General features: G+C 41.5%; 1 protein-coding gene across 1 annotated transcript in view; it reads left to right on the top strand.

Annotated features, from left to right (window-relative positions):
* shank2b (SH3 and multiple ankyrin repeat domains 2b) overlaps positions 1-23517 on the top strand; it is a 562868-nt gene that overhangs the window by 379691 nt on the left and 159660 nt on the right. Inside the window, exon 11 of the mRNA XM_062036576.1 lies at positions 5571-5706. Within this exon, the coding sequence (XP_061892560.1) occupies positions 5571-5706 (136 nt within the window). The remainder of the gene's footprint in view (positions 1-5570; positions 5707-23517) is intronic.

Genomic DNA, 23517 nt, shown 5'->3' with positions numbered 1-23517 from the left:
ATAAGGTAGAGGGACAGATTGTAGATTACATAAAGCTAACACTATAAACTACTGTGTGTGTGTGTGTGTGTGTGTGTGTGTGTGTGTGTGTGTGTGTGTGTGTGTGTGTGTGTGTGTGTGTGTGTGTGTGTGTGTGTGTGTGTGTGTGTGTGTGTGTGTGTGTGTGTGTGTGTGTGTGTGTGTGTGTGTGTGTGTGTGTGTGTGTGTGTGATTGTTTTAAAAGGTCAGTGTGAAACAGCTGTTGTAGTGTTTCTATATAATTAACAAAAGGTCTGCCCCTGTGTTTTGTAATACCAGTACTAAGTGTGAGATTAAAATCCACGATGGATTACAGCATCTTTCTCTGAACAGTATACCCCTGTCCACGCCATTTCCCCGTCTTTGCTGCAGTCATACGATTCCTTTTCATTTATTCCTTTGTTTTGCTGCAAACTTGGCTCTGTCCCATCCCCTTATTTAATCCCACCTATATTATTGTCTCAAAGAGTAACAAAAAATATTGAGTGTTTTTTTAAAGGAAGGTAAGTGTAAGAAACAGTCCATTTAACTTAATACCTAATATTCAATGTAAAGAAAATAAATAAAATAAAAAAAGGAAGAGAGACGTAATGTAAAAAAAACAAACATTTTAAATTCCACATGTTGCCATTCATTTTGTAGGAAGCTGGAGTTCCTCAAACAAACTAATTAAACAAAATAATTGTGTCTATTTTTTTGTACTGGTGGCGGTTCTAAATTTACTTGTGTGTGTGCACTTCAAGTGTATGTAAATGTACTTTCCTTTGTATGCTTGGTTTTACACTAACTTCATTGTGAAGATTCAATAAACAACTTCAAGTTGGAAAATGTTTCATCTCTATTTTAAAAGACTTTTTACCGATGTGCCAAACACAATTCACAGAATAATAAACAGGTGTTTTTTTAGCTTTAATTTCTTATAATTATGATGATCATTGTTTAGGGTTTTAGAAAACCCAAAATTTTGTGAAATTTTTAATTCGAGGTTTTCGTCGGCCGTAAGCCATAATCATCAAAATTATATCAAAATAAATATTTTACATATTTTGCGTTGCATGTTATGAGCCCATGTCATTTATCAGTTTCAACTTTTTAAAGTAATTGCTGGTGTAAAACCTTTGCACAATATTCAAATTTTTGTAAGTTTCATCTGTATGTAAATAACCCAGGGGTGTACAAGGGGCAGCCGTTTGTTACATTGTAGTAATAAAGTAAGCAGCAAACATTTTAAACTAGAGCAACACTGTAATGTAACAAGAAACTAACTAATAACTGTCATGTCTGTGATTATGTTTTGTTTAGTTATGTTTCGCTTGGTTTTTGGACACTTTTTAGTTCCTGTTTTCACTCCCTTGCTTTGTCACCATAGCAACCATTAGTTTCCCTGGTTCACATCCTCATGTCACGCACCTGTCTCACGTTTTCACATTTTGAGTCACGCACCTGCTGTCACTAATCATGTCACTATTATTTAAGCTTCCAGTTGCCAGGCTGTCTTTCTGGTGACAACACTCTGCTTCATGCCATGTTTACGGTTTCATGCTTAGTTCACGCTGCTTGTTTCATAGTCCATGCTGCCCTGTTCACGTCATCGCAAGTAAGTTTTGTTTATTAATGCCACTGTTAGTGTTTTTGTTTCATTAGCCAAGTTTTTGTACTTCCGCCTTGTGCGCGCCTTTGGTTCTTTTTGTTAGTGTAAAAATAAAAGATGTCACTACCTTCACGCCATGTCTGGTCCAAGTTCACTTGCATCTCGGGAAAACAACCACTCCAAAGTCCACGTCTTGACATTATGTCACCAGCAAATCGCTTTCCCGCAAGGAATTTGGACGAGGAAGGAAAGTGGGAGTCACTAGGAGCCATGGCGGAGCGAGACCTGACGTAGGGGCCAAATGGCAAGCTAATTCCAATTAGCTCCATTTGGTCCGAGGACCGCGCTGCGTCACCACAGTCCCAGAAGTACCTCTCCAGACCAAGGACGTCAGGGAAGGCGAGCGGACAGCACGCGGCGCTCCCGCAGGCTCCTCCCACTACGGGCGGAAGCAAGCTGCTGCCAGCCCCGCAGCTCAAGGATGACATCACAGATCAAGGTTTTTTTTTTCTGAACTCTTTTTCTTTTGATCATCCGCCCCCAGCAAAAGACTCTAAGTCCAAGATAAGGCATTACCAGGACATGTTTTTGAAAATTAGAGCTTCTCAATCACAGTCATCCCAATTTCATGCCCCGCCTGCCAAGACTCAAGCCACGCCCACGTCACAACATTTTTCTTTTTTTTTACCCAACAAAACCCAGGTGGGTAAAACAGAAAGACATTTTGGACAATTTAATGGGGAGGATTCTGCCCCCCTCCTGACCTCCCTCCACCCACCCCAAAAAACGGATCCAGACCGCGGGGAGCGCGTCTGGTATCCGCTCCTTGAGGGGGGGTGCTAGGGTTGGGAACTGTTTAGGTGGGGTGGCTCAGCATCGCCACGCCAAGCCACAGCTTCTGGCACAACCGTAACCACCAGTTCTTCGGCCTGCCAAGCCACAGCCTCCAGCACGACCGCCACCACCAGTCTTTCGGCCTGCTAAGCCGCAACCTCCGGTCCGGCCACCACCACCAGTCTTTCGGCCTGCTAAGCCGCAACCTCCGGTCCGGCCACCACCACCGGTTTTTCGGCCTGCCAAGCCGCAACCCCCAGCTAGGCCACCTCCACCTGCACCACGGCTAGCACCACGGCTAGCTGCACCACGGCTAGCACCTGTTGCTACTCCAAGGCTAGCATCACGACCTGCACCACGACCAGCGCCAAGGCTAGCACCTACGCCACGGCTAGCTCCACGCCCTGCGCCAAGGCTAGCACCAGCACCAAGGCTAGCACCTACGCCACGGCTATCTCCACGCCGCCAAGTGCCGCCAGTCGCATTTCCACGCCGCCAAGTGCCGCCAGTCGCAGCTCTACGCCGCCAAGTGCTGCCAGTCGCAGCTCCACACCGCCAAGTGCCGCCAGTCGCAGCTCCACGAAGCCAAGACCAAGACCCAAGCCAAGACCAAGACCCAAGCCAAGACCAAGACCCTCCATGCTAAGACCAAGACCCTCCATGCCAAGACCCAAGCCAAGACCAAGACCCGCCATGCCAAGACCCGCCACGCCAAGCTTCGCCGCCTGACGCGCCACGCCAAGCTTCGCCACGCCACGACCCATCTCGCCAAGCTTCGCCACACCACGACCCATCACGCCGAGCTTCGCCACGCCACGACCCATAACGCCAAGCTTCGCCACGCCACGACCCATCACGCCAAGCTTCGCCGCCTGCCACGACGACGACAAGGCCCCCACCTCCTCGTCGGCCAAGGATGTGGCCATTCCATGGGCGTCCGCCACGCCAGGTACGCCGACCTCCTCGTCGGCCATGGATGTGGCCCTTCCCGGGTCGCCCACCTCGTCATGTACAGCAGCGGTCTACGCGTCGCCGCCACCTGATTCTGCCCCGGTGGATTCGGGGACACGTGGTCTGGCGACCCACCGCCAAGTCCCCCTCCCACCCTACCATGACTCTTGATCATTGGTTTTTTTTGTGTTTTTAGATATCTGGGATCATGTTTTGTTTAGTTATGTTTTGCTTGGTTTTTGGACACTTTTTAGTTCCTGTTTTCACTCCCTTGCTTTGTCACCATAGCAACCATTAGTTTCACCTGGTTCACATCCTCATGTCACGCACCTGTCTCACGTTTTCACATTTTGAGTCACGCACCTGCTGTCACTAATCATGTCACTATTATTTAAGCTTCCAGTTGCCAGGCTGTCTTTCTGGCGACAACACTCTGCTTCATGCCATGTTTACGGTTTCATACTTAGTTCACGCTGCTCGTTTCATAGTCCATGCTGCCCTGTTCACGTCATCCCAAGTAAGTTTTGTTTATTAATGCCACTGTTAGTGTTTTTGTTTCATTAGCCAAGTTTTTGTACTTCCGCCTTGTGCGCGCCTTTGGTTCTTTTTGTTAGTGTAAAAATAAAAGATGTCACTACCTTCACGCCATGTCCGGTCCAAGTTCACTTGCATCTCGGGAAAACAACCACTCCAAAGTCCACGTCTTGACAATAACACAGATTTGTCTTTAAATATTGGTATACAATTTTTGGCCTTTTGAAAAAAAATACAAGTGTTGTAGCCAATTATGCAAATGATATAATGACATCCTGGTCCCACCCCCTACCACACAAACATTCTGGACTGTCTGTCCATTTCTTAATATAAACTAAAAATCAGCAGGGCATCAAATACTTGTTTTCAGTACTCTACATCAGTGGTCCCCAACCACCGGTCCGTGGACCGATTGGTACCGGGCCGCACAAAAAAAAAAAAAAAAATGTTTTTATTAATTTTTTTATTTTTTATTAAATCAACATAAAAAACACAATATATACATTATATAACAATATAGACCAATACAGTCTGCAGGGATACAGTCCGTAAGCACAAATGATTGTATGTCTTTATGACAAAAAAATATAAAAAATCCATCCATCCATCCATTTTCTACCGCTTTGTCCCTTTCGGGGTCACGGGGGGTGCTGGAGCCTATCTCATCTGCATTCGGCCGGAAGGCGGGGTACACCCTGGACAAGCCGCCACCTCATCGCAGGGCCAGCACAGATAGACAGACAACATTCACACTCACATTCACACACTAGGGTCAATTTAGTGTTGCCAATCAACCTATCCCCAGGTGCATGTCTTTGGAAGTGGGAGTACCCGGAGGGAACCCACACAGTCACGGGGAGAACATGAACTCAAGACCTTCGTATTGTGAGGCACATGCACTAACCCCTGTTCCACCGTGTTGCCTACAACACAAAACATATAGGTTAAACATAACAAACATGTATAATTGCACCTCCTATGGTTTTTACATCTATAATTAGCCATAGGAATGTAAATAGTTGAACATTTTACAGTATTTGGAATGAACTCATTAGCTTTCTGTCGCCCTACTGTCTTTAGTTGATCAGATATTTCCCCTGACCGGGTGGTGAGACTGCTGACATCAGATGTGTAAGTGGGACAGTATTGACAGTCAAAGTTGCATCAGATGTGAGAGATGACATCAGATGTGTTAGTGGGGCAGTCATAGTTGATAAGAATTAAACATTCATAAAAGATTCCATAGGAACTGCTTGGGGTAATTTTTGGCCCCACTTGTGAAAGAGTGGGTCGTTATACAAAAACTGCAATTAATGAAAAAATAAATGATAAAAATGCAAATGGCCTCATGTCACAAACATGTTGTATTAGGAATACCTGGAATATGAAAATATTACATTTTGAAGAATAACAACAGAGTTATTGGAAAAACGCACTGATTTTAAATGGGGTAATTTTTGACCCTACTCTTGGAAGAGTGTAGGTATAGGTTGTGCATCTAAGGGATAAGTAATGTTATTAGAACGTTCACTCTCCACAAACCTGTTATGAAAAGATTATTATAAGATTAAGAAATAATATCCCATTTTTGTTTGTATCTCTGCCACTAATGTTACATCTGCTTTGCATGTTTGTGTTATAGGTAAATCAAGAGAATGTGGTGAAGGTGGGCCACAGACAGGTGGTCAACATGATCCGCCAGGGGACGAACCGCCTCCTGATCAAGGTGGTGACAGTCAGCCGGAATCTGGACCCTGACGATACGGCACGCAAAAAAGGTAAGTCCTGTCAGGTAGAATAGGGCTGTTGAACTAAATTGTTGAACAGCCCTAAATTTTCCAGAAAACTAAGGATTGGAGGGCTGTATTCTTCCTTCACTAGTATTCTTATAGAGCCTGCGTCTTATGCAGTGGACATTTGATTTTAGTTTGTCAGAGTTACAAAATTCGGAAAAACAATAGTCATTCCTATTATAACAGGAGCATGTTGCTGTTTTTTTTAGAAATCCGCTGCAAAAATTGTAATATCTTCCAAGTTTTACAAACTGTGGCCAGTGAGGTGTCATTCACAGGCCAAATTCGGACCGCGGACCGTGATTTGAAGTAGAGGGTGACACACAAGTTTTGTTGATGAATGTAGCTACTCCATCACTACTAGGATCTATCTAGATTTACTGTATAATTTACCCCTTGCAATTCCAACAGCCCAGCTACTCATTTCATGACGATGCCTGTTTGTGTTCCTAGCCATGTTATACATTGTTGTTAAACTTACTGTGTTGAAATTAGACGTATGCATGCAATACCAGGATACAATTATAACTGTAGACTTGTAAACACAAATGCAGACCAGTCACAAACATAAACATAAACGAAATGAGCCATCTGTGGATCCATCGTGGAGGGCAGCATTTGTGAACATTACGGTAAATATGAATGCAACAATAATGGAAAAATGTAAGTCGTTATCAAATGATGCTAAAACATCTGCAGAACTGTACAGAGATCGACTTAACCATAATTTATTTTTTAAAGTTTAAGGACAAACTGGATGTCTTGCACAAAGCAAAATAAACAAAAGGAACTGGGATCTTTTTATTTATTTATTTATTTTTACATTTTTTTTATCACGCTTTTGCATATACAAGTTTAAGAAAATACATTCAAAGAACCTATCTGCATCTACTCAGAGGTATATATGAACTATATATTTGATGATTAAAAAGTCCTTGAGCTTTAAGGGAGTACAGTCACAAACTGAGTAGGTATTTGTTCAGCCTCTTCTTAAAGGCATGAATAGTGCTTGATTTAATGTCTCCAACAACCACAGGGGGAAGGCTGTTCCATATTGTAATAAGAGTGGAGAAAGCTCCTGTTGAGGCATTTGGTGTTAGACTTTGGGATTTCCAGGGCATGGCTTGGTAGTACCCTCCGGGTGATACAACCTGAGATGTGGGCTGGTGGTAGCAATGCTATGAAATCCGCAGGACAGCTGGGGGTATGCATTTTATAAAGGGCAGTTGTTGCTGCAACTGCTCGTCGATGACAGAGCTTGCTGATGGCGAACTGCTGTAGGGCAAAGTCCTTATCCACGTTGATGATTTTAAAAAACATTTTTTGGATGATGTCGAGCTGCCCAAGAGTGGTTTGAGCAGAATTCATCCAGGCTAGGCAGGAGTACTCCACAATGCTCCTGACCTGACCTTTTATCGATGTTGGCCAGCGTGTTGGCAGATGTTGGACAGGTGGATGGTCCACGTTAATTTGAAGTCAATATGGACCCAGAACCTCTAACTGCTCACATAGCCTGATTTTAGTGGCCCCGAAGAAGAGATCTCGTCGGGATGGATTCCTCTTCCTGGACAGGATTATAGCCTTGCACTTGTTGGGCTCAAAAGTGACCTTCCAGGTGTCAGCCCACTTTCGAATGTTCTCCAGGTCTATGTTTAGCGATGCAGCTACCTCCAGTCCATTTGATGTTGTTGTAGGTGCGAAGATGGTGGAGTTGTCCGTATACAAGAATATGGAGTTCTCACACTGTTCCACAACATTATCTATGAAGTTGGAGAATGTAATGGGTAGAGAATTGATCCCTGGGGTACAGATGTGTTTGTGGGAAGTGGAATAGAAGATTGACCGGAGATCACAATGATGGTTCTTCCTTGAAAAGTAGTTCTGTAGCCAGACATGCAGTCTTCCAGTTACACCTTTTGAGGTGAGTTTAGCACAAAGGCCATTGTGCCAAACCTGGCCGAATGCACCCTTAATGTCCAGTGCAACAGCGTACACTTTGCCACCTTTGTCGAGAATGTTGTTCCATGTCTGTGACAAAACTGTAAGGGGGTCTGCTATGCTGTGGTTTGGTCTGAAACCATATTGTTTATTAGAGATAAGGTCATGGCGGAGGAGATATCTCTGTAGCTGTTTGTGGACAGAGGATTCCATCACTTTACTTATGACGCTGAGCAGGGATATGGGACGGTACTTGGATGGATCTGCTTTAGAGTCCCTTTTGTGAATTGGGTTCACTCTTGCAGTTTTCCATTGGTCAGGAAACAAGCCACGAGAGAAGAGGAATTGAAAGAGACGGCTGAGGGGACTGGCTAGTTCTGCGGCACATGCTTTGAGAACCCTCGTAGGGATTTCATCCAGCCCTGAGGCCCTACCTTAGTCGAGGTTGCGTAGGATGTTCCTCACCTCTTTGGGTTTGAAGTGGACATCGCCTAGGTAAGAGGATGGTGGTGGGCTCTGAAGCTGGGGTTGTGCTGATGCCCCAGGCAATGAGCACTTGTCCGCAAAGGTTTGGCAGAAGATGTTGGCCTTTTCACTTGCTGATATGGGGGATACCCTGATGTTTGATGACTGGTATATCCATAGAGCCACTTCTCCCGGAGAGTAAATTCACAATGCCCCAGCATTTTTTCGAGCTGAGGGCTTTGTCCGATATATCTTTTTTCAGCTTGTTGTTGTATTGTCTCTTTGCTCGTTTCTCAGTTTTATTGAACTCTGCCTTTGCTTCCAGAAAATTTTGCTTTCATACCAGGTCGTTGGATGTCTGCATCTTGCGGTAGAGCCGTCGCTTTTTCTTGGTTGCTCTTCTGCATTGTTCGTCAAACCAAGCTTTAACCCCAGGCTTTCTGGTTATGATATTGGTTGGTATGAATGCAGCCATGGCGTCTTGCAATAAGTTAGTGGGAGTGGTGCAGATTGTTTCAGGATCTTCTTCCTTGAAGATACTGGACCAGTTCATGGTAGTTAGGTACCCTTTCATTTCCCAGAACTGAACTTTGTCACAACTCCAGACTCTGCGCTTGTATGGCTTATCTCTGAAGACTGATAGTTTTAGCCGGATATGTACAGTGTTATGGTCCGAGGAGCCAACATTTGCCAGGGTGTATGTAGTTGCTGTAGTGTCTGATAGAACCAAATTTAGAATGTTGTTATGTTTAGTTGGTTCAGTGACAATCTACTCCAGTCCCAGGCAGTTGGCAAGTTGCAGGGTTCGTCATCAAGCAGCATCTGTGACATTGCTCCCCAGCTACTCTTTGTGGTTTACATTGAAGTTGCCAATGAGCATCATAGACTCTGTTCCGAACTTGTCCTTCACAGAGAAGGTTTTTCTGTCGAGGTAGTGTAAGACTTCATTGGAGGCACTTTGGGGGCTGTAAACAGCACCTATCAGCAGCATCCCGGTCTTCAGAGCAACAGTGAACCACATAAGCTCGAAGTCTTCAGGGTCTTTGGATGGATTGTGGTAGATGGATACACCTTCTAGATAGTAGACTGCTATACCGCCTTTGGCCGCCCCAGTGCAATCTCTACGACAACTGAGTGAGTATCCAGGAATTTGTATCTCATCTGCTCCGTCTGGAATGGTGGAGTCCAAGAATGTCTCTACCAAGCTGACAATCGATGGCTTATTCTCTGAGCAGAGGTTGGAGAGGTCCCCAATATTGGTGCGTAAACCTCGGATGTTCACTTCAAGTATTTCCAGTTTATTTTCGCTAAGTCATTGTTGAGGTCTGCGCATAGGTCGGCGTAGGGTGGTCTATCCGTTTCGAGGCTTTCTTTTTAGTAGCCCTTGAAACACACCTGAACAGTGTGGCAGAGATCTGTGCATGCATGACCTAATCTGAAAGCATATTTCAAGTGCAGAGGACTCATAACGGATTGGGTTTCAGCAGAAGCCATTTGGCCAAGGACGGGGTGATCGCACTATTTATGATCTCTACTACCCCTCTTAATCAACAAGTCATCGATGTAGTTTGTGTGAAAAGAAAAACTTTGCTTATGTGGGCTCTGTACCTAGGATGTCGTTGTGGCTTGTGCAGCCCTTTGAGACACTTGTGATTTAGGGCTATATAAATAAACATTGATTGATTGATTGATTGATTGCTACCCAAAATGAGATCAGCAGGAAAACTTGTTGACATTGCCTTTTTAAGGCCTGATAAACTCATTACTCATTGTCCCTCTGGTCGCTTTGGTGTAGAACACATTAAAGCCTTCTACAGAAAGCTAGGAGTATCCAACGATGATTTCAAATTAGAAATGGTCACAGCTGATGAGGTGTTTAAAAAATTGAGCGCGCTCCACCCAAACAAGGCCACCGGCCTTGATAATATTCCCTCCAGATTCCTCAGGGACTCTGCCTCCATCATTACCCTGATCATCACGCACATAATAAACCTATCAATTACACAAGGCCAAGTACCAAAAGATTTTAAGATAGCAAGAGTAACTCCCCTCTTTAAAAAAGGAAGCAAATTGGAACCTGGCAACTACCGAACTGTTTCTATTCTCAGTTCCATTTCAAAAGTAATGGAGAAAATAGTTTATGAACAGGTCGATATTTACCTTGCCACTAATAAACTCATGTACAAATTCCAATCCGGCTTCAGAACTAACCACTCCACTGACACATGCCTTCTCTATCTGACCGACCACATCAAACATGAGGTGGACGCGGGCAAATACTGCGGCATGGTCATGCTGGACCTTCAGAAGGCCTTTGACACCGTTAACCACGCTATACTGTTGGATAAGCTCAGAGCAATCGGATTTAACAAAACCTCATGGAGCTGGATGCAATCTTACTTGGAGGGGAGGGAGCAGGTGGTAGAGGTAAACGGCACCGTGTCGTCGTTCCCCCCCCCGCCCCCCCTCTCGGTGAGCTGTGGAGTCCCCCAAGGCAGTATATTGGGACATTTACTGTTCCTAATATACATAAACGACTTGTCATCGGCATGCGACTGTGTATTGTTTTTGTTTGCGGATGACTCGGCCTTGCTGGTATCCGACAAGGACAAGTCACAGGTGGAGAAAATCCTCAGTGCTGAGCTCTGTAGAGCTTGCACCTGGCTCGCTGACAACAAGCTATCCATACACTTGGGTAAAACGGAATCCATCCTGTTTGGGTCCCACATCAACCTTAAGAAAGTCAATGACTTCACTATAAAAGTGGGTGACATTGTTATCACCAGGAAAGATGAGGTCACCTACCTAGGTTCCATTCTAGAGGCTAACCTTTCCTGTGATAAAATGGCAACCAAGGTAATCAAAAAGGTTAACCAACGAACGAGATTTCTCTGCAGAATCTCCTCTCTGGTCAACAAAAGCACCATGAGGATTCTGGCGGGAACTCTCGTTCAACCCTTTTTCGATTACGCATGCACCTCCTGGTACCCTAGCACCTCCAAAACCCTCAAATCTAAACTCCAAACATCCCAGAACAAGCTAGTCAGGTTACTTCTAGACCTCCACCCCAGATCCCACCTCACTCCTACCCACTTCTCCAAAGTGGGCTGGTTCAAGGTGGAGGACAGAGTTAAAAAACTTGCACTGAGCCTAGTCTATAAAATCCACTACACCTCCCTGATACCGAAGTACATGTCAAACTACTTCCTTAACATAAATGACCGCCATAACCACAACACCAGGGGGAGCTCCACTAACCACGTTAAACCCAGATTCCGAACTAACAAAGGTCTTAACTCATTCTCTTTCTATGCCACATCAATGTGGAATGCGCTCCCAACAGGTATAAAATAAAGGGCAATCAAAACCGCAATTAAAGTTCACCTCCAGGCAGCTATCACCCTAAACTAACACCCTCCCCGGATTGCTAATAATCAAATGTAAACAATCAGTGGCCTAGTGGTTAGAGTGTCCGCCCTGAGATCGGTAGGTTGTGAGTTCAAACCCCGGCCGGGTCATACCAAAGACTATAAAAATGGGACTCATTACCTCCCTGCTTGGCACTCAGCATCAAGGGTTGGACTTGGGGGTTAAATCACCAAAAATGATTCCCGGGCGCGGCACCGCTGCTGCCCACTGCTCCCCTCACCTCCCAGGGGGTGATCAAGGGGATGGGTCAAATGCAGAGGACAAATTTCACCACACCTAGTGTGTGTGTGACAATCATTGGTACTTTAACTTCAACTTTAACAAATGCAGATACGTTTTCTTATGCCTCCTGATCTCTCTCTCTCTCTCTCTCTCTCTCTCTCTCTCTCTCTCTCTCTCTCTCTCTCTCTCTCTCTCTATGTCCACTACTTGCTGTCCAGATCCTACCCCCCACCCCCTCCACACCCATGATTGTAAGTAATGTAAATAATTCAATGTGATTATCTTGTGTGATGACTGTATTATGATGATAGTATATATCTGATAGTATATATCTGTATCATAAATCAATTTAAGTGGACCCCGACTTAAACAAGTTGAAAAACTTATTTGGGTGTTACCATTTAGTGGTCAATTGTACGGAATATGTACTTCACTGTGCAACCTACTAATAAAGTCTCAATCAATAAAAAAAAAACGTTCTCTTTAAATGTCCTCTTTTGCGGGGCTGTCCGGGCGGGGTTTCTTAAATGCCTCAAATATCCGGCATTTTGAGTTAGGGTTGCGTGTATTTTCAATGTACGTCCAGAGTTAAGAAGGGGTTGAAAACAAAACAAATTGTGAAGGTGCGCCCACTTAGCAACATTCGTGAGGGAGGGGCAGAGACAGAGAGCAAGAGAGCGAGACAGTCGAGAGACAGACAGAACACAAGAGAGAAGCCGAAACGTAAATGCAACTTCACAGATGATTTGCGGGATAAGTATCTGTGTTTTCGTCCTGGCCGTGACACATGGAAAGCAGAATGCACTGTGTGCAAAGCAGGAACGTATATATCTGTGGCAAATAAAGGGGCCAACGATCTACAAGCCCATATCAACACTACAAAGCACAAAACAGCTGTGCAGGGCGATAGCTTGTCTGCTGTTTTTTGTTTGAATTTAATTAACTTGCTTTGAGGCATTATTTATATTTAGATTATATACAAGAGGTTATTTTGAATATTTCTACCTTTGCACTTTTTTCCAAAACTGTGAATGTTACAGAATATAAGTGTGACTTATTTTGTTATACTGTCAAGCAGTGTTGGCGTTAACGCACTTATTGTTTCTTTTTAACGCATTGAAATCAGAAAGGACGCAGATTTTTTTTTTTTTTACCATTTGCGGCCCACAGCTAATGTTTTAAAGGCCCACGGCACATTCTAAAAATACTATTAAAATAAACAAAAACATAACAAAAGTGAAACAAAAAAGCTTACAGGTGAAATGTAATTTAGAAACAGTTGCAATGTTGACTAATGAAACAAAGCTGTTTTTTTTTTTCTTTCAAACTATCATTGCTCAAAACATAATATTGAATCAAAATCAATGTTATTATGAATTATTGACCTATCCAAGGTTCCGATTACTTCACATCAAATATTCCACTTTGAAAAATATTTCTGGTGGAAGATTTTGCATATTTTATGTGTTTGCTATAAAAAAAACATAGTTTTGTTTGACAAAAAAGGGCGGAAAACAAACAAACAAAAAAACAACATTAAAAAACTAAAACATTTTGAAATGAGGGATAGATCTGAAGTTGATGTAGACTCCAGAGATCTAAGCGTTAAATATAAAATGTATGTATGCCCTGGCACACCATTATCATCATTTCATGGCCCAAGCAAAACACTTTTTACACTTTTATACTGAAATAAATACACCTACAACTTATTAATTAAAAACATAGAAAAAACTATCAGCAGTGGTAAAGTTTAGATCCATGAAGGAAAGAAGAAAGTGAATGAACGTTTATAACTGAATACATTTACATATGTATACAAATGTGTTTTCTTTTGTATAATTTTTTAAAATTAAATAAGTAACGTTTATGACAACCTTTTTCCAAAACACAATACAGAGTGTGAGATACAACAGGATAATGCATACATTTGTCATTTGTTTTCAAAACGCTTACAAAAAAGTGGGACCCCAAAAATTTACTGTGGGACCCCCTTTTTATGACTTGATGGGGTCTCTGGGACCCCATTTTGAAAATTCCTAGCGCCAACACTGCTGTCAACAGAGGGGAAAACATTTTTTATTTAAATAAATATATTATTAATAAAGCAAGTTCGAGTATCATTGGCAAATTTTCACCTCTTCCCGGCCTTGGCGTGCTGCCCGCCTTGGCACGCATATATGTGTCCTCTTTTTGGGATTTCAGAATATGGTCAGCCTATCATATGGTATGACATATATTTAAAAAAAATGTTTTTAACCCTCCTGTTGTCCTTGGGTCATTTTGACCCGCCACTGTGTTAAAAACCAAAAAAAAATGCCCTAAACGATATTTTTTTAACTTGAAATTTTATGACTTTTCCTAGATTGGCAACAACAGTAGAAAAAGTGAAATGTTGCTTTTATTCACATTTCCATGTAAGCTGTACAAAAAAATTTACAAAGGTGGTCTTTGGGTCAAAATGACCCGTGAGTCACAAAGTGTTGAAATCAAAGTCACAAAGTTATTTATACATCACAGAATGTTACAATGTTTTAGTTGTTATAGTCCATCAGTAGCAGAGCTCTTTTTCTGTGGATTTCCAGAGATTATAAAGGTGCTGCAGATCACAGGGCCCCGAGTGTGCGTCATACCGCTGAAGAGGCTTTAGAGCTGATTTTTTCAGATGTCCAGCAAGACAACTCTGATTCAGAAGAGGGAGTGGAGGATGTATCAGAAGAGAAAGGTGGGGAGGAATACAATCCAGAGCACGATGAATCATCTTCAGAAGAAGAAAACCCTGAAGCTGAAAGAGAGACTTTCCTTTCAAAAAATGGCAAAATAACATGGTCCTCAGCAGCATTTGACCATCAAGGCAGGCATGCAAAACAAAACATCATAAAGATGACCCCAGGACCCACAAGGTATGCCGTTTCTCATGCCCATGACATTGTTTCTAAATTCTACCTGTTTATCACACCAGCAATTGAAAAAATAATCCTGGAGATGAAAAATTTGGAGGGTTTTCGCAAATATGGAGACAGCTGGAAAAAGATGGATGAGACTAACCTGCAGGCCTACTTAGGGCTGCTAATCTTAGCCGGTGTATACAGGTCCCGAGGTGAGGCTGCAACTAGTCTATGGGAAGCAGAGAGTGGAAGGCCCATTTTCCAAGCCACAATGCCACTCAAACTCTTTCACACCTACTCAAGACTGATACGATTTGATGACCGTGAGTCAAGACCAGCAAGACGTGTGACAGACAAACTTGCAGCCATAAGAGAGGTCTGGGACAATGTAGTTCTTCTGAGCAACACTGCACATAGATGGTGACGTTAGCGATCGTGAGGACAGGAAGCCAGTCATCATCCTAGACTACAACCGCAACAAGGGAGGTGTGGACAACCTAGATAAGGTGATTGGAACATACAGCTGCAGAAGGATGACTGCCCGCTGGCCCCTGGTCATCTTCCACAACATCATTGATGTTTCCTCCTACAATGCCTTTGTGATTTAGAGAGAGATCAACCCGACCTGGATGTCTTGTAAGCAGAACAAGAGGAGGGTGTTCCTGGAGAAGCTAAATGCACTTGTAATTCCACTCATTGAAAGAAGGAAGCATGTTCCCCGCACAGAAGCCTCAGCAGCAGTTGTAAAAGCTATTCAGAGTGCAGGATCTCCTGATCAACCTGAGGATCCAGCTACCACAGCCACTTCCCCAGCTAGGGCAAGTAAGAGGAAGAGATGTCAGTTCTCCCCTCAAAAGAAGGACTGTAAAACACATACTATGTGCTGCAGGTGTAAGAAATATATCTGCAAAGACTGCGCACTTGCAAACTGCCCTACATGTGCCAATTAGGGTTAGTTAATTAGTTAATTAGTTGAATGGGTTATGTTATTTTTCATATTTTTGTATTGTACATTGTCTTCAATTGTTCACTGGAGAAAGAAAAGAAAGAAACTGAGTCATTGGGATGAATAAAAATGCATTCAAAACTCACATTTTTTTGCTTTTCTTAAGCTATAGAAATGATGTGAAGAGGGAAAACTCAGTTATTCACACATTTTGTGGTGAATGACAAGTTGTTTCTTCAAGAAAATGAAATTTGGTGTTTAAATTCAATTAAGCTGCTTATATTAGGGGTTTTGTGAAGATGGGTCATTTTGACCCGGAAGACACGGGGTGTATACAGGAAATGAGGACAACACAAGGGTTAAGTAACACATTAATTACTTTCTCTGGTCACTGTTGCATTTAGTAAAGAGTAATTCCATTAGTAATCAAATTATTTTTACTTCTACGTTAAAGGCCTACTGTTGGTGACTTGATGTGGTGGCGGCGCGGCCCCCATGTCTGGTCTGGATGCTGTGTCTCGGTTGTTTGGGCGGTGGTGTGTTTGTGCGGGTTTGGGTTGGGGTGGTGGGGTCTTTTGGTGGGGGTGGGGTGTTGGTGTCTCTTGTTTGCGTGTTGGCGTTTGGGCTGGCCGGCGGGCTGGCGCTGGCTGGTCTCCGTGATCCTGTTGGCGTGTGGTTGCCGGTCGCAGTTTTTTGTTTGATCGCTTTGACTTGATTGGGTGGTGCTGGCTGTCTGGGGGTATTACGGCTGCTGTTTCTGCTGCTGTTTGTTTGTGGTGTGAGCGCCCGTGGCTGCTGAGTCTGGTGCAGGGGGCTGGCTGATGTTGTGACTGGTGGCAGCGCGCGCGCGTGGTGGTTGTCGGGGCTGACAAGCTGTTTATATGTATGTATATGTGTGTGTATGTGTATGTATGTATGTATATTTATGTGTATGTGTATATATGTGTATGTATATGTATATATGTGTATGTGTGTGTATGTGTACATGTGTATGTATATAGATATGTATGTATATTTCTGGGGGTACGTTCTGGGCCTGCCTGTCAGGTGGGGGTCGGCGCCTCAGACTACTGCATCCCGACTGCGTGTCTGGAGCTCCTGGGTCCCACCGTCCATCCCTTCCGGTTGCCCGTCTTGGTTGGGGCCTGCTGGGTCTAGTCCCTGCGTCTACTGTGGTAGCTTGGTGCTGCAAGGTTTTCCGAGGTGCTGCGAGTCGGCCAGTTGTTGGGGTAGTGACCTTGTGTGTGTGTTTTTTTTTTTTTTTTTTTAATATATTTAATTATTTATTTATTTTTATTTTTTAAATATATTTTATTAATTTTATTTTGTATTTATTTTTTATTTTCCCCCTACCTCAGGGGCGGGGGGACTTGGCGGGGCGGTTGCTGGTTGTTCCATCTCCATCGTTGGGGTCCCTGCGAGAGGGGTGGGTGGTTCCCGTGGCCCTGTGCTGGGTGGTCCTGTGGCGGCCGGCTTGGGTGGGGTGGCCGGGGGATGGCCTTGCCGCGCTCTCCGGGGGTGGGGGGTGGGCTCGTGGGGGCCCGGTTGCCGGTGGGGCGGGGGCGGTCTTCCCGTCCGGTTGCGGGGGGTCTCCGGGCCCCTCGGGCGGGGCGTCCCGCTTTTCTGCCCGTGTGGGGTATGGTCTCTCGCTGGCTCGGGGTCTGGCTGTCCCCTGCTTTTCTCGTGCCTTGTCCTCTGCCGGGTGCGTCTGTCTGCGGCCTGCTGCTGGCCCTTGTGGGCGGCGCGGTGGGCCGGGCTCTGGGGTTCCTGTCACTGTCCGGCTTGACTCTCTTCCACACTGTGTGCAACGCCAGTGTGGAAGAGAGTCCAGCCCCTCTCGAGAGAACTGGTTCCAGAGCCCTTGCTGTGCGTCGAGGTGAGTCCGACTATATCCAGCCGGAACTTCTCAACCTCGCGCACTAGCTCAGGCTCCTTCTCCCCCAGCGAGGTGACGTTCCACGTCCCAAGAGCTAGCTTATGTAGCAGAGGATCAGACCGCCAAGTGCCCTGCCTTCGGCTTCCGCCCAGCTCACAATGCACCTGACCTATATGGCCCCTCCCATGAGTGGTGAGCTCATTGGAGGGGGGACCCACGTTGCCGGGCCCCATGGGGACAGGCCCGGCCACCAGGCGCTCGCCATCGTGCCCCAACTCCGGGCCTGGCTCCAGAGGGGGGCCCCGGTGACCAGCGTCCGGGCGAGGGAAATCTGAGTCCTTGTTGATGCATTCCCATAGAAGTCTTCGAGCTGCTCTTTGTCTGATCCCTCACCTAGGACCTGTTTGTCTTGGGAGACCCTACCAGGGGGCATGAAAGCCCCCGGACAACATAGCTCCTAGGATCATTGGGACACGCAAACTCCTCTACCACGGTAAGGTGGCAGCTCAGAGAGGAGATCTATTTCCTCAAGCTTGTAAAGTAACCAAAATGATAACCATACCTAAAAATAATAAGACAGCCTTTTGTGGTACCAATAGTAGACCAATTAGTATTCTACCTGTTCTTAGCAAAATCATTGAAACAAATTTCTTATCTTTCAGCATGTTCAGCAGTTTCAGCATGCCTACAGAGATGGTCACTCTGCAGCTATAAAACTTTTCCATATGAATGATGATTGGCAGCAACAAATTGATGATAAAAAAATATGTTTGTGCTGTCTTACTACATGTGGATTTTATTGCAGCGTTCAACATTATAAATCAGGGGTGGACAAACTTTTTACCTTCATGGCCAAAGAAAAAAGTGCCTACGGTCTGGCGGCCAAACAACGATTTTTAAAGGGGAACTGCACTTTTTTGGGAATGTTGCCTATCGTTCACAATCATTATAAAAAACATGATGTTGGCTGTATTTAAAAAAAATGCATTCTCACTCGTAAACAAACGTAAATAAATTGTAAATAAAAGAGCCAATGGGCGGTCCTCATTTTACCCATAAGTCATTCTTCATCTAAACGGTAATATAACAAGATTCAATCTGTCGGCCTCCTAATGACAGCTGACATGGTAAGTGATGTTTAATTATGTGTGTTGGCTCTCATGAGAGTTTTAAACAGTGATGTAGTTAAAAGAAGCGAACGTCGTGATGCGTTTTTGAAATGAATGCGCCGCATATGCTTAAAATGATCAAAATTTGTAAATATGAAATATTGTTATAAATGTGCCTGTTACTACATTACATATATACTTACAGCTTGTATATAAAACCTTAATGGAGGTGTTTGGATGTTTCTTTAAAGGTATTTTATAGGCAGAATAGAGCGGCTCCTATAGGCTACATTTTAAGCATACTTTTGATTGCATTTATTTACTAATTATAATGCATTAAAAAAAATAAAAACATGTGTTCTTGTCCGACATAAGTATTGTGAATGATAGGTAAATTTTTTTTAAAAAGTGCAGTTCCCCTTTAACATGCAACAGCACCACGAGTGAGGAATTTAGCCTCAGACTGCCATATATAAATAAGGTTGTAAGAAGATACAGTCCATCGATCGATAAAGCCAATAGGTGGCAGCTAGTTATCCTGTAAAAAAAACCGTATATATTTTACGGTAACAAACTGTTCACTGTAGAATTTACAATGATTTTTAGACCAAATTATTGTTGCTTTTTATCGTTAAGTCTGTGACTTTTTTTTCAGTGCATTACTGCAAATTGAAAAACGGTACCACTTATTTTTACGGTAAAATTGTGGCCACTGAGCTACCAGTCTTTTACAGAAAAATATATGGTAATTTTTTTAACGTAGGTTACTTTAAATTAAAAACAGTACCACATTTATTTTTACGGTAACATATTGATGATTAAGGTGCCAGATTTTTACAGAAAAATCAATGGTAATTTTTTTACAGTGCATTACTGTAGATTAAAAAACTGTATCATTCTTATTTTTTTACAGTAAAGTTTGGCGACTGAGCTGCCAGGTTTTTTTACAGAAAAGTCTGTGTTAATTTTTTTTTTACAGTGCATTACTGTAAATGAAAAACAACACCACTCTTAAAAAATGAAAACCGGTACCATACAACAATTCTTCTCAACAAAAGAGGAGAAATATAATCTTAGAGAAAAATGTAATTTAAAACATTTGTACGCACGTACAACACTTAAGACCTTCAGTACATCAGTATGTGGAATTCAATTATGGAATGGATTAAGCAAAGCAATCAAACAATGTACTAATATGATCCACTTCAAAAAACTCTTCAAACTTAAAGTGTTTACAAAGTACAAAGAAGAAGAACCATGACAAACATTTTCAATTTATTTCATCCATTCATTCATTCATTCTTAAAGTAATCTTACTTATCTCATCATACGAAATATGACTTTCTTCACCAATTATTATTATTAAATTCTTACTATTATTTATTTATTTATTTTTATTGTGATTACCTATGGAGTTTATTGTGAATAAATTGAGAACAGGAAGTGAATAAAAAAGTTTCAGCAACTGTTATGTAAAGAAAAGGGGTAGGATTAAATAAGCTCTGCTTCTTCCTACTCCTTTTCGAACATGTTGAAAAGAGAAACTGGAAATTGTGATGTATCATGTTGTATGCTTGCATGTTCGAAATAAACTCAAACTCTAACTCTCTAACTCTAACTCTATGTTTACGGTAAAATTTTGTCGACTTAGCTGCCAGTTTTTTTATTATAGAAAAATCTACGGTCAGTGCATTACTGTAAATTGAGTTTGAGTTTGAGTTTGAGTTTATTTCGAACATGCAAGCATACAACATGATACATCACAATTTCCAGTTTCTCTTTTCAACATGTTCGAAAAGGAGTAGGAAGAAGCAGAGCTTATTTAATCATACCCCTTTTCTTTACATAACAGTTGCTAAAACTTTTTGTTCACTTCCTGTTCACAATTTATTCACAATGAACTCCATAAGTAATCACAATAAAAATAAATAAATAAATAATAGTAATAATTTAATAATAATAATTGGTGAAGTAAGTCATATTTCATATGATGAGATAAGTAAGATTACTTTAAGAATGAATGAATGGATGGATGAAATAAATTGAGAATGTTTGTCATGGTTCTTCTTCTTTGTACTTTGTAAACACTTTAAGTTTGAAGAGTTTCTTGAAGTGGATCATATTAGTACATTGTTTGATTGCTTTGCTTAATCCATTCCATAATTTAATTCCACATACTGACATACTGAAGGTCTTAAGTGTTGTACGTGCATACAAATGTTTTAAATTAAGTTTTTTTTTGTGATTATATTTCTCCTTTTTTTTTGAGAAAAATTGTTGTATATTCTTGGGTAGCAGGTTATAGTTTGCTTTGTGCATAATTTTAGCTGTTTGCAAATTCACTATGTCATGGAATTTCAGTATTTTTGATTCAATAAATAAAGGGTTTGTATGTTCTCTATATCCAACATTATGTATTATTCTAACGGATCTTTTTTGTAACACCGTTAATGAATGAAGTGTACTTTTGTAATTATTTCCCCATATTTCTACACAGTAGCTCAGATATGGTAACACTAGTGAGCAGTAGAGAATATGAAGTGATTTTTGGTCTAGAACATGTTTTGCTTTATTCATTATTGACGTGTTTCTTGCTACTTTATGTTGTATATTTTTTATGTGAGATTTCCAGTTCAATTTATCATCAATCATTATACCTAGAAATTTGGTTTCATTTACTCTTTCAATTTCTACTCCGTCTATTTGTATTTGTGTTTGACTTTCTCTTCTACTGTTACCAAATAGCATTATTTTAGTTTTACTGAGATTCAACGATAGTCTGTTTTTGTCAAACCATCTTTTTAATTTGTTAATTTCTTCTGTTATTATTTGTATTATCTTCTGTGTGTTCTCTCCTGAACAAAACGCTGTTGTATCATCCGCAAATAATACTAACTTTAAATCTTTTGTAACTTTACAAATGTCATTTATATAGAGATTGAATAATGTAGGTCCTAGTATTGATCCCTGAGGTACACCACAGGATATATTTAGCGTTGTAGATGTGTGTTCGCCTAGCTTCACATATTGTTTCCTGTCCGTTAGATAACTTCTTATGCAGTTTAAGACTAACCCTCTGATGCCATATCGTTCTAGTTTTTTGATTAAAATATTGCGATTAATTGTGTCAAATGCTTTAGTTAGATCCATAAAAACCGCTGCCGCACATTTTTTTACTATATATTGCATGGGTAATTTCTTCTGTAATTTAAATTAAAGCCATTGAAGTTGAAACATTAGCTCTGTATCCATATTGGTTCTCTTCGAGTATTCTATTTTTATTTATGAAACTCTCTAATCTGTTATTGAACAGTTTTTCAATGATTTTAGAAAATTGTGGAAGTAAAGAAACAGGTCTATAATTTGTAAATTGATGTTTGTCTCCAGTCTTATAAATTGGTGCAACTCTAGCTATTTTCATTTTGTTTGGAAATGTACCTGTTTGAAATGATTGGTTACTAATATACATTAATGGTCCTGAGATCTCTTCAATGACCTTTTTTATCGTTTCCATATCAATTCTGTTACAATCAGTTGAAGTCTTAGATTTACTTTTTTTCACAATTGTAACTATTTCCTCCTGTGTCACATTACTGAGGAACATGGTGTTGGGATTTTGCTCTATGGTATCATTATAGTCCTCAATTGGAACTGAGTCTGGAATCCTTTCTTCCAATTTTGGTCCAATATTTACAAAATAATTATTGAAGCTTTCAACTACTTCCTTTATGTTGTCATTTTTTTCTATTTCCGTCTAAGAAGTATTGAGGGTGGTCCCTCTTAGTTCCATTTTTAATAATGCTATTGAGGATGCCCCATGTTGCTCTCATATTATTTTTGTTCCTGTCCAATAATTCACTGTAATATTCTTTTCTACATGATTGTAGTATGTATGTTAACTTGTTTCTATACTTTTTGTACTTAATTTCTGCCTCTATAGTTCTTTGTGCTATAAATGTTCTATATAGTGTATTCTTCTTCTTACAAGCATTTTTTAATACTTTTGTCAACCATGGTTGATTATTCTTTCTCTACTTATTACTGAGTTGTATCCATGGACAATGTTTGTCATAAAGTATTATGAACTTGTTTAAGAAATGGTCATATGCTTCATCAACCTCTTTTTCATTGTACACATTGTCCCAATCTTGCTTTTGTAGCTCAATTTTGAAGGCAATCATCCTCTTCTCTGTGCACAGTCTTCGAAATGTCCTTTTGTCTTCCATGTTCTTCTTGTAGTTTCCATCATATATTGTAAAAACTGGCAGATGATCACTAACGTCGGTTATAAGTAGACCACTTGTAGTGTTATTATCAAAATCATTGGTAAAAATATTATCAATAAGCGTGGCACAGTGTGCTGTGATTCTGCTTGGCTTTGTGATTTTAGGATATAAACTGATGCTGTACATTGTATCAATGAAGTCATCACTAGACTTTTGCTTGTTAGGGTTCAATAAGTCAATATTAAAGTCACCACATGAGAAAATTATTCTTTGTCCATTGTCCATGTAAGTAGCCTTGATCCATTCTTCAAATGTTTCTATACTTGACTTAGGTGATCTATATATACAACTGATGAATATGTTTTTGCTTTTTTCCCAACATATTTCAATGGTAATATATTCTAAGATATTATCTATAGCAAATGACATGTTTTTTTTACCACTTTGTAGTTCAGGTTCTTCATCACGTACACAGCTACTCCTCCTCCATTTTGTTGGTTCTGTTGATGTAGTTATTAATTGAAAAACCATACCACTGTTATTTTTAACCGCAAAATTCTGGCTACTGTGCTGCAACTTTACCGTAAAATCTATATTTCCTTTTTTTTTACAGTGCATTATTTGCAAATGGAAAAATTGTACTACGGATCATTTTAGGGTAAATTTCAGCAACTGAGCTGCCATGTTTTTACCCTAA

This window comes from Entelurus aequoreus, linkage group LG02 (genome assembly GCF_033978785.1).
Source record: "Entelurus aequoreus isolate RoL-2023_Sb linkage group LG02, RoL_Eaeq_v1.1, whole genome shotgun sequence".
NCBI classification, from domain to species: domain Eukaryota; kingdom Metazoa; phylum Chordata; class Actinopteri; order Syngnathiformes; family Syngnathidae; genus Entelurus; species Entelurus aequoreus.
This window is presented reverse-complemented; position numbering and strand designations above follow the sequence as displayed.